Source organism: Erinaceus europaeus, chromosome 2 (assembly GCF_950295315.1).
Source record: "Erinaceus europaeus chromosome 2, mEriEur2.1, whole genome shotgun sequence".
Taxonomy (NCBI): Eukaryota; Metazoa; Chordata; class Mammalia; order Eulipotyphla; family Erinaceidae; genus Erinaceus; species Erinaceus europaeus.
The window spans coordinates 32,958,686-32,970,777 of record NC_080163.1 but is presented as its reverse complement, the minus strand read 5'-3'; the positions used below and the strand labels follow the sequence as shown (position 1 = coordinate 32,970,777).

At 35.7% G+C, this 12,092-nt stretch overlaps 1 protein-coding gene across 1 annotated transcript in view; it reads right to left on the bottom strand.

The window, feature by feature from the left end:
• Nucleotides 1-12,092, bottom strand: part of ADAMTS19 (ADAM metallopeptidase with thrombospondin type 1 motif 19) — a 224,764-nt gene that overhangs the window by 36,060 nt on the left and 176,612 nt on the right. The window contains exons 18-19 of the mRNA XM_007528006.2: nucleotides 8,733-8,886; nucleotides 1,780-1,915 (exon numbers count right to left, since the gene is read on the bottom strand). Coding sequence (XP_007528068.2) covers nucleotides 1,780-1,915; nucleotides 8,733-8,886 — 290 coding nt within the window. The remainder of the gene's footprint in view (nucleotides 1-1,779; nucleotides 1,916-8,732; nucleotides 8,887-12,092) is intronic.

The following is a 12,092-nucleotide window of genomic DNA, read 5'->3' as shown; positions in this document are numbered from 1 at the left end:
TATCTAAATGCTTTTCAGCCAGATGCTGAAAGTTGCAGATGTTATCATGATGCCGATCTGACTTTCCTGGGCAGACTTTCCCAGGTAGAATTGGTAGGCAAACCATTATTGACAATACTTACTGTATTTTGTATAGTCTCCTGTATATAACTTTCTGACTTATTTTTAGAAGCATATTTCTGTCTGTTGGAAGGGGCACTAAATTATTCAAGCAGGAACACCTCAGAGTCAACTGTTGATATACTAAATATTCTGAATCTATAGAAAAGCAAGTCTTAGGACTTCAGTTTTGTAGAGGGAGATTTTTCAAATTCCTTTAGACTCTCATTAACACAGACTGACCCTGATCTGGAAGGTTTAATAATCAAGTTTTGTAACAAAGCAGAAATAAAAGGAACTCAAGACATAGTACTCCATCAAAAGAAGGGTGTATAGAGAAAGCAGACGCTAATTCTCAAAGAGATTATTTAAGATGTAAAAGCCTAAATACAGTTAGTTGGAAACATTGTTCCTCCTCACCTCCTTTGACTTATTCATTGAAATAGAGGGTTCTGAAGATTGCATTAGCTATAGACTACAGCATTACAAACTCTTTTTGTTATCTGTGTTTTAGGAGGAATAAATTCACTGTGAATCCACTATGAATGCCACTGTGAAAGGATATCAGTTCTCACTTTGATTCAAGAACTTACAAAAAACCTAACAGACCTCTACATGGCAGAGGAAATATCCTTGCCTCCATATTCCCATATTCTAGAAGAATTAAACCAGCCTCACATTCTTTATCATTGCATGTCCAAACGCTTGTAGTTCTTGAGGCACTTGGGTTCATTCCTGCTCCAGCTCAACATTATTGTTTACAGCAAGCATTTGGATTTCCAGAATCCCTGAGATAGAAGCAACTTCACAGTTTCTTGCTGCTTGCCTAACTGAAAATACACTTAATATCTCTGTTGGCCACTGAAGGCTGTTGGCACAGCCTTCTCCTCATGCCTCAATCCAAGGCTCAGCATGGCTGTTTTGTCCTTTGACAATAAATTTCCTGACACTTTTGTTTCCAACACTTGCTGAGGAAGGCATGGGGGACCAAGGCAATTGTCTTCACAGCAAGTAGGCCTCAGGTCAGGAATGCGGAAATCAATCCTTAATAGGGTAGCCTGTATTTAGAATGCTAGGAGAGGAAATGAGAATCTAGGCAGGAAAACCAGGCCAACCAGACTGCTCACCCCTTGTTACAGAGAGAACTCTGTGCTGGTCATTACTGCTCGTATTTTATATCACACGTGGCAAATTTTAACACAATACTTCTGACGGACAAGGCACTATAATCAGATTCCTGAAGAAGTGACTATCAGGACACCAAATAATTTTAATCACTCCTCCCTTTTGTTAAGTGGTTGTTTTCACAATGTATACAGCACAAAGACAGGTTCAGTCCTAGCACTGCTGCTCCAAGCCTCTCTTAGCACTTTTGTTTCTTACACCTTGCTTATTTAAAACGCAATATATTTGAGTAACTTAATGACCAACAATTTAGTGCCCCAACAATACCTTTATTTATTTATTGGATAGAGACAGAAATAGAGAGGGAGGAGGGGGAGAGAGAGAAAGAAAGACAAGTACAGCACTGCTTCCTCACTTGCAAAGCTTTCCCCTTGTCAGTGGACACTGGGTCCTTGTGCATTATAACACACATATTTAACCCGATGTGCCACTTCTCAGCCCCCTTTATCTCTTCTGCACAAACAAATATCTTAAACAGCAGTAGAATAACATTACCTTGTTTGGCATGGTTGCTCATTGCACTTTCGAATCTGTGGTTCTGGCTTTGTTAAGTATTTGCATTTCTTGTTGTCTACAACGCTAATATTTTTGTTCATGATTTTCGTGCATGACACAGTTGTCTTCCTTTCTCCTGCAGAGGGAAGGGGTGGATATGAAGAACTTTATATAGAGAATTTATGTATTTATAGGTTTATTATTTGCATTGTCATATTACCAGTGCTCTTGGCAAATTATGAAAAGTCAGCTTATTTTGAATATAAATCAAACCTTTATTCTTATCATCTCTAATAAAGATTCTAAGAAATCTAGAAATCCTTATGCTCTAATGAATGCCACTTCTGTAAGAAAACCACGTCAGTCTTATTGTTTTTGACCAGATTTCAGAATACTGACTTTTTCTTTTCTCTGGTAGAGATGATGTGAATATAAGAGGTAAAAATTATTGTCTGTATAGTGCATTCCTTATGGTTAAAGCCTTTCAGGCACATTCACTTTATATCATGATTATTTAATCTCACACTTAAACTGTCTACTAAATATATAAAATATATTCTCTAGAAAAGTCCTGAGTATAAATTCCTTATGAGTAAAACAATGTATATCTATGATTTATAAGGGTAATAATGCATTTTAAATATTTTTATTTATTTTAATTGGTAAGACAAGGAGAAGCTGAGGAGGTGAATGGGAGATAGGGATAAAGAAACATCTGCAGCACTGCTTCACTGCTCCTGATGTCTCCCCCTGCGGGTGGGGACTTGGCGCTTAAACCCTGGGTCCTTGTGCATGGTGATGTGTATTCGATTAGGTGCATCACTACCCAATCTCTTAATAATCCATATCATCTTTTGACATTATAAAATAAATCAGTCAACAATTTTAGAGTCTTATGGGATACAACGGCTTAAGAAAATAATTAGCTTTTTTCCTGGCTCACCATTGGAAAATCCATTGATCCCCAATGACGGTCATGCAATGATAATCAGAAAGTACACACATTTTTCAGGTGGTCACATTTAGCAGGATAAGGAATAGAATGATCACTGGTATTTAATTGACAGAGAAAGGAGACTGGTATCAGGAAAGGAGTTAAGAAAGGAATGTGTGAGAGAGTTCCTCTGGATAATTTCCAAGTATTTATTTACTATGGTGAACGGGAATAAAGAAAGACAAAGAGGTGAACAAAGATAAAGCAAAAGAACAGACGAGGTTTAGGAACTTACCTTATAGCCACAGGTTCAAGACTTTTCCTTGATTTCTCTGTAAATACTCAGTACAGTCATACAGCTCTTTGAGATACACTAAACATACAATATGCTAGAGTATAGTATATTGGAATGACTACATCTATATGCATATGCTTTTATAAAAATCCAACAGAGTGGCTTGTGAGATGGCTCAGTTGTAGAACACATTCTATAAGTATGTAAGGCCCTGGGTTCAAGTCCTGGTTACCACATGTGATAAAGTGGTACTATGGCCTCTCACTATATCTCTATTAAATACAATTGCTGCTGCCCCAAACTTTAGCACTTAACATTCTATTATAAAATCTTCATAATCCCAAGACCTTCTATATAGAATGGATGTAGTTGTCTAAGGTAATTCAAATGACTCTTTGCCAACTGTAACAAAAATATGACCAATATTAGTCAGAAAGCTTTTATTGACCATATATGTAGTCATGGAACAAATAACCCAGGCCTAACTATATAACATTCCTAATTGCCTCAGAAAACAACAGACCTTAGTTATGTTAGTCCAGAGCTAACAAACTGAATTATTGAAAGCAAAACAATCTTTTGATGTATATATATTGACACCATTTCTAATTGAAACATTTGCATCTATACTGTAACAAGAAAAGTTTTATCATAAGATTGTTCCAAAGGTAGATGAAGGTCATATTATTTTAATTTTTGTTTCACTGAGGGTCAGACAGTTGTCTTTCTGGGTAAGTTAGACCTTGCCATGTACACAGCCCAGGTTGGAACCCTTGCAAACAAGAAACTCCAGGGCTGTGGTATCTCTCCTTATCCCTCTTTCTCTACTTAAGCCCAGAGTGGTAAGATCACTATTACTTAAGTAGTGAATCACTCATGTTGCAAATTAATTAATTAAAGATTTTTACTGGACAAAAAATTGTTGTTCAACAACAGGCATATTGTGTCTATGGAAATAGAATTTAGATCTTTAAGATATGTGGATATGATATTTTTCTTTTCTATATCTATGTACCAGTCAACATAGGAAATTTCCATTCTAATATTTAATATCAGTATTTAAAAAGCATCCAAGACTGCAGAATATAGGGACAAATAGAAATTGATGAAGTAGGAGTCAGGCGGTAGCACAGCGGGTTAAGCGCATGTGGCACAAAGCAAGGACTGGTGGAAGGATCCCAGTTCCAGTCCCCGGCTCCCCACCTGCAGGGGAGTTGCTTCACAGTGAAGCAAGTCTGCAGGTGTCTTTCTCTCTCCCTCTGTCTTCCCCGCCTCTCTCCATTTCTCTCATCCTATCTAACAATGACGACGACAATAATAACTACAACTATAAAACAACAAGGGCAACAAAAGGGAATAAATAAATTAATTTAAAAAATAAATTGATGAAGTAAATGGCCTTCTGCCTGAAACATGAGCGACTACAAACCGTTGACAATGCAATATTTGCTTTGTGGCAATTTAATAGGGTATTCCTATTAAATCACTTTTGGGGAAATCTGTTTTGACCATTTGAGTATGATTTTGGAACAAATTAGATAATCGTTACATATTGATCTTATTACCAAATTGGGGGGAAATGTGAAACAAATAATAATTTTTACTTACTGATTCCTTACTCTTGGAAGATATTTAATAAGAATTAAATATTATATTGTTTTTTCCCAGTCTTAAAGATAAGCTGTTAATTTATTTTCTGTATTTACAACATATACAATTACTAATTAAATTTTAAAATCTTATTGAGATAGCGCTTTTCAAATAAAACTATATTCTATATAGGTGGACCACATCTATAAAATTCGCATCATAAAAAAAAGTGTATTCTTAAGGAATGAGTACAGGTTTTGTTTTGTTTTTGTAACTATTTAAATAAGGGACCAAGCTGTGGTGAAGTTGCTAGAGTGTACATATTATCATGAGCAAGGACAAGGGTTCATAAACCCAGTCACCACATGAGGGGAGATTCATGATCAGTGAAGTAGTGCTGCAGTTGTCTCATTCTCTCCTTCCAAAGTTCTCTGTTTCTGTCAAAAATATATAAGACCCGTGGAAGCAGTAGAGAGATGAAACTTTGGTGGTGGGCATGGTGTGGAACTATACATTGTTGTCTTATAGCAAATTATTAATAAAAAATTAAAAATTATTTTTTTTAATAAAAAAGGAGAGGGAGTTGGGTGGTTGCACAGCGACTTAAACACACATGGCACGAAGCACAAGGACCAAGCTTAAGAATGCCAGTTCAATCCCCTAATTCCCCACCTGCAACAGGGTCACTTCACAGGTGGTGAAGCAGGTCTGCAGTGTGGGGATATGGTGGGTTGAGCCTGGTTGGAACCCCAGATACCTCTCCATGAGGATGGAGGCATTCACCTAAAAGCCTCCCCACACTTCCCTGATCTCCCTCTTGTTAGACCCAGAGGCTACAACCTTTCCCCCTCCACCTGGTCTGAATAAACCTGATTTGCCCTTTCCTCATTCTTAAGTCCCATGCCTTGGGCAAGGGGAAGTCAAGAGCCAGAGTCACTAGAAAGAAGCTAGAGTCTAAAAATAATCTGATTGGTTCTTGCTATCGAACCTCTGCCCCTATTGGGCTTGTTGCCCCGGCACCCTGCCCCAGCACCTGGCTTCTTTTTACCCCATATAAACCCCGCCTTTTTCTTCAATAAGTGCACTATCCCCTGCCATAGTGTCCAGAGTCATCACTCTGTGTGCTCACCTCTACCACAGCCTGTTCTTCTTTTCCAAGACACCTCTCTGGTAGCCAATGGAATGGTGGGTGTGGGGTGGTCAAGGCAGGCCTTCCAGAGCTTGCCCCACACTGCAGGTGTCTATCTTTCTCTCCCCCTCTCTGTCTTCCCCTCCTCTCTCCATTTCTCTCTTTCCTATCTAACAACAACAATAATAACTACAACAAAAATAAAAAAACAAGGGCAACAAAAGGGAAAATAAATAATTATAAGAAAATTAAAATAAATAAAAAGAGATTTCAATGGTCAATGCTATTATAAAAATTGCACACTCATACAAATTTTTAGAACTATCATTAGAATTTGAAAAGAAAGTGTTGAAAAGTATGATGATGAAAGAGTGCAAAGCAGATATTAAGTCAAGTACTAATGCAAACTAATTGCATGTATTAACATCTAATCATATCAAGAACATGAAAAATATTAACTCCATTCTAGAGACACAGAAAATAATATTCTGAGACTAAGGACTTTGTCTAATTTTACATACCAAAACTGTAATTCACAGCCACTTAAGTAGTCCCCAAAGTCTAACCTGGTATTCGTATGCTATTCTGTCTCTCTTATCCACCAGTTTTATAGTCTGAGTTGAGTTATTATATGTCAAGGTCAAGTTTCCTTTTGATCAAATAGGATTAATGCTATTTGATTTTTCTGCCATAAGAAAATTTGTATTTAAGAGGTTATTCCTGGAATATAGTGTCTTTAGTATAAGTATTCCAAACATGTACTTATTAAATAAATCTCAAGAAATCTAAATATATATATATATATATATATATATATATATATATATTAGGAAAGCTCACATGAGATCATCAGCATCTGTTAGATGTTTTAAAGTAACAAAAGGTATTTTTTTAAATTTGAAAACTTATTTGATAGGATAAAAGGAAATTGAGTGGAGAAGGGGAGATAGAGAGAGAAGAGAAAAAGAAGCACTTGCAGAGTGGCTTCACCACTAGTGAAGCTTCCCTCATGCAGATGTAGTCTGGGGGCTTGGACATGGGTCCTTGAACATTGTTACATGTGCACTCCATCAGGTTCACTACCACCCAGTCTCCTAAAAGATATTATTCCTAAATTAATATTTCTTTTAAAGAAGGGGTTTATATAGAATTTAGATTTTAATGTCTAGGAATAATTGGTATCAGTAGTAGAAATCTGTAACTATGGGGCCACGTGGTGGGTGGCATACCTTGTTGGGAGCACACATTACCATGCACAAGAACCTAGGTTCAAGCCCCCAGACCCCACTTCCAGGGACTAGCTTCACAAGCAATGAAGCAGTTCTTCTGGTCACTTTCTCCATTTCTTACCTTCTCTATCAATTTATTTCTGTTTTATTAAAAATAATAAATATAAAAAAGTAAATCAGTTATCTTTTATCAATGAAGTTTAGATAAGTAGAGCACTTACATTTTCAAGACATCTTACATTTATTGCTGATAATTAATGATTTGCAATAGAATTTAAAAAAATATGTCAAACACTAAAATTTTACACTTCCCCGTAGCACTTTGTTTGCTCTTATAGAGTTCTTATTCCTCTTTGCTATTGAAGTTAAATTTTGCATGAATCTGTTTTTAATGTTCTGTGCCTTGAACTTGCTCTCATTTAATTCATGAATATGCTGAAAGATTACAAAGCTCTTTCTGGCTATAAAAATGACAATATGAAGTCAGAAATGATGCTATTCTTGAAATCCTTTCTCTCCATTTTATTTATGAACTGTAAAAGAAAATAATATCCAAAAGCCCAGAAATATTTTGGCATTGAAATGAAAATGTGCCCTATTAACATAGAGATAATTGAAAACTGTTGACTAAACACAGTGGAACAGAGTTGAGAGAGTAGGTAATTCAAGCACAAATCATATATAGGTTGCATATAAATTAAAAGGATTATTTTACAAAATAAGTCATGTGAAATAAAAATACAGGCATCTTTATTTAATAGATTAAAACAAAACATTTCTCTACATCCAAAGAAAAATCTATATAATCTCTAAGGGACATGCTATTTTGTGAATATAAATGACATTAAATCTTCTGAGCTTAAAAATGTTTTGCTCTCTCCTTTATATCACTAGTTTTATGTTCTCTTCTAAAAAACGCACATTGGCAGACAATCACATGTAATTTTCTTCAGATGCTCTGTATATTCAAGTATGCAGATTACACAAAAGCAAACTCTGTGCTTTTTTTTTTGCATACCTTTACATTCCATTTAGGTCTATAACTCTTGTGTTCAACTGTTCTAGGGCATTTAGAACTTTTAAGATTTTATAGAACTAACAAAGTAAAATATAATTTTTTTAAAATTTCTTTATTGGGGAATTCATGTTTTACCTTTGACAGTAAATATAATAGTTTGTACATGCATAACATGTACAAACATAAATATAAAATTTTAACATAAAAAAATTTCAAAACTACTTTGAGGGATGCCGAAAACGGCACCTGGAAGCAAACACATTTTGTACCAAACAATGCAGTGAGTGATCATGTTAGTGAGTTTTGTAACAACTCTAAATCTACTTTCAATTCTTGAAACACTTTTGGGTTCTGCCACAAGATATTTCAGCATTTACCACTAAATGTGTCACAGAAACCTTTGAACTTCTAACCCTTAAGGGGATTGGAATGGGAGAAAAAAGGCGGGGATTAGGCAATCGCACACCTGGTTAACCGCACGCATTACAGTTCACAAGGAACCATATTTAAGTCCCTGGTTCCCATCTTCAGAGGGAAAGCTTTATGAGTGATGAAGTAGGGCTTCAGGTATCTCTCAATCTCTCTCCCTCTCTATCTCCCCCATCCCTTTCAATTTCTGTCTCTAATAGTAAATAAATAAAATATTTAAAAAGGAAATATGAACTAAGTATCATAGAAATAATGCTGGAAGGAGAGTGGGGTTTCAATAACTAGTCAGATAGCAATTGCTGTTTGGGAAAGAAAGTAAAATCCTTTACCTCCACCACATGTGGCATCACAATCTTCCCAGCCCGTGTGTGTCCACATAAAAAGTGGTTCTGGTGCTCTAGAGCTCTGATTCTCTGGAAGAGGATCTGAAGGGATGGTGTATTCATAATGCAGACCATAGGACTGGTCTTGAAACAGTAGTACCTGAGGTATAGAGAATTGACCAATGCAGATGGGTCAGAGTGGAACACGTTCAATGTGAAACATCAAAGTAAGGCACTGATACTTTAAAATGTCTGCTGCATGGTGTATATGCTCTAATATGCAATACAAGTGTCTTATTAGTGCTTAAATATTACAGTCATCATACATCTGGAAAGATCAGAGTTAGGTACTTTTTCTGAGCTACAGGTTGTAATGAAAGATAACCCATTTGAAAGAGGTCACAGATAGATAATTTTCATCCAACTAGACACATAATATAAGTGTTATATAAGATGACTTAAAAGGGGACTAGGTTTTGTTTCCTCTCTGATATCAATACATAATCCAAAATCTATTTTCAAATGTAGCCTTTCCTCTCACAGAATGAAAAGATGGATGGTAAGTTCCTGTGGCAAGAGATATAAAAGATGGGAGAATATGAAGCCTTTAATTCCAAGTGTTAATGCCAAGTGAAAGGGAAAGACTTTCAGTTCCAGGTATGCTTCTTACAATTAGATTTTAATTTTGACAGGTTTACCTAGTTTTTTCACTTACAATAAAGATTATTTCCTTTGAAAATGAATTTATATTAAAATGATTTTTTTTCTCTAGATCCTTACCCCACTACGGAAAGACAGAAACAGGTTGGGGGTATGGATCCACATGCCAATGCCCATGTTCAGTGGAGAAGCAATTACAGTAGCCAGACCTTCCACCTTCTGTATCCCAAAAAGAATTCTGGTACATACTCCAGAGGGATAAAGACTAGGGAAGTTTCCAATGAAGGGACTGAGACATGGGACTCCGGTGGTGGGAACTATAAAATTGTACCTTTGTTATCTTACAATTTTGTTAATTATTATTAAATCACAAATAAAGTAAAATGAACGTTTCAATATTAATTTAATAATATTATAGTTAAGTATATATATCTAAATAGCAACAACAACAAAAGATGTTTGAAAATGACTGGTTTGAGGGCCATTTGACTAAATCGTAAGCAGTGATCATGCCTGTTTCATTTTCTGTTGGTTCTCCATGCCAAGAACAGAACTAGCCAGTTAGACAATCATACATGCTTTTAATAAAAATTCAGAATATTTACTTTACATGAAATAGAGGATAGGGATATGAAAATATAAATATATTTGCACAAATTATGTTAAACAACCCTATGGAATAGATTGTGTTTATGAATCTGAGGGCTTATGGAAGCAATTTACATAAAATGTGATGCAGAAGAACATGTGTACCTAAATTTTAAATTGCACTAAATTCAGGGTATTTGTAGCAGAAGGCAATTAAGGCAATTAACATTTAATACTTAATAGAAAAATTAAAATGAGGCCAAAGTTACAGTTTTGAACATTTCTATCATATCCCCCTGCCTCTCTCTCTATAGTTGCCTCCAGGGTTATAACTGGGGCTTAGTGCCTGCTCAATGAGTTCACCACTACCAGCAGCCATATTTTTCTTTTTGAAAGATACAGAGAGAAATTCAGAGGAAAGGGGAAGATAGAGAGAGAAAGAGAAAGACACCTGCAGCACTGATTCACCACTTGTGCAGCTTCACCCTTGCAGGTGAGGACTGGGGGCTTGAACCTCGGCCCTCGTGCATAGTAATGTATGTGCTCTTCTGGACCCTCCACCTCCCATCCCTTCTATCATATGTTCTTTTTTCTTTTTTTTCTCAAAATTCTGTTTACTATATCAACAAAAATGTGACTATATATATGTATATATGTATATATACTGTGATTGCACTATTTAAAATTCACACTGGCATTAATAACACAATGGGTACTAAGGTTAGAGACAGCCAGAAATCTAGGAGGAGAGGAAGGTAGATAGAGAAGGAGAACAAGAGGCATCTGCAGCACTGCTTCACCACTCATAAAGCTTTCCCCTTGCAAATGGGGACCTGGGGCTTGAACTTGGGCCCTTGCACATTGTAATATGTGCACTCATCCAGGTGTGCCACTATCTGGCCCCACATTACAAGTGACCTTCATCTAAACAATTGATTCACCTTGCTTATAGCCATCATTAGCCTACTACATGTTTTTTAAATAGACTAGATAAACATAAATAAAGCTTTATTGGGCCAACTTCTTTAATTAACTGAAAACATCTACATTTAATAAACTAAATTTTCATGGATAGAATTTTGTTTTGTCCTGAAATATTTACTGCCATTTAGAATGGAAACATTGGCTACAAATCATTAGCTCTGTTTTAAACCATTTGCATTTGGCAGTTGGTTTTTTGTTTGTTTGTTTTCTTTTTTGTAAAGGAAAGTGTGACCATTACAGTTGAGGGGCACATACTGGGCACAGCAGCAGAGGGTATGGCCTTTTAACATCCAGCATAGACTTTCAATCTGTAACAGTCATTAAAGAAAAATATCTTACAAGTGCAGTTGCTCTTGGATTACTGTATAAATCCAGGTCACATAGATGCCTTCTTTGAGACAGTTCGCTGACTTTTATTATGTTTCCTGTGTCCAGGAAAAAAGTTGGTATTTGCCAGTCAGATTAAATATTCTGCAGCAAGGGAAGTTCCTCTGCTCAACCCTTAGATCTTATATATATTGTTTGACTAAGATTTTAAATTTAAGTGGAGGACTTCAGTGAAGGACCTACGCTTGTTTCATTTAAAAGAGTGTATTGAATACATATAGTAAGCAATCTAATGACTTTTTCTGCAACCAAACACTGAAAATTCTTTTGCTGTTTATCAACATTATCTAATAATGTTATCATGTTATTAGAAGTTATCCAAATCATGGATAACCAGACAGTTTATATAATACTTATTTAGTCACCTCTGCTCTCTGGATGGCACAAAGCAGAGAGTAGTTTCCAATTCTAATAGAATGATATCACCCCCAAACTGGGGGAAACGAATCAATTAAATATTCAGAGTACACGGAAGTTTATGTTGGAATATTAGGTGGTATAGAGAAGTTCTATAAGATTCACACCTGGTTTTGGGAAAAAAATGTTTTGGGAAATTCTAAATACAGATGCTTTATCATGTTTAGTGTTTTGCTTAAATATATAAATTCAAGTTATAAAATCATATTATACAAGATTATTTTGAGGGTTAAATATAAACAATTTCTAGACAGTATTTGACTCAATGAAAATTGTACATATTTCTCTTATTAGTTAGTAGTCTTAGGATTGGGAGTAGAAGGTACCTAC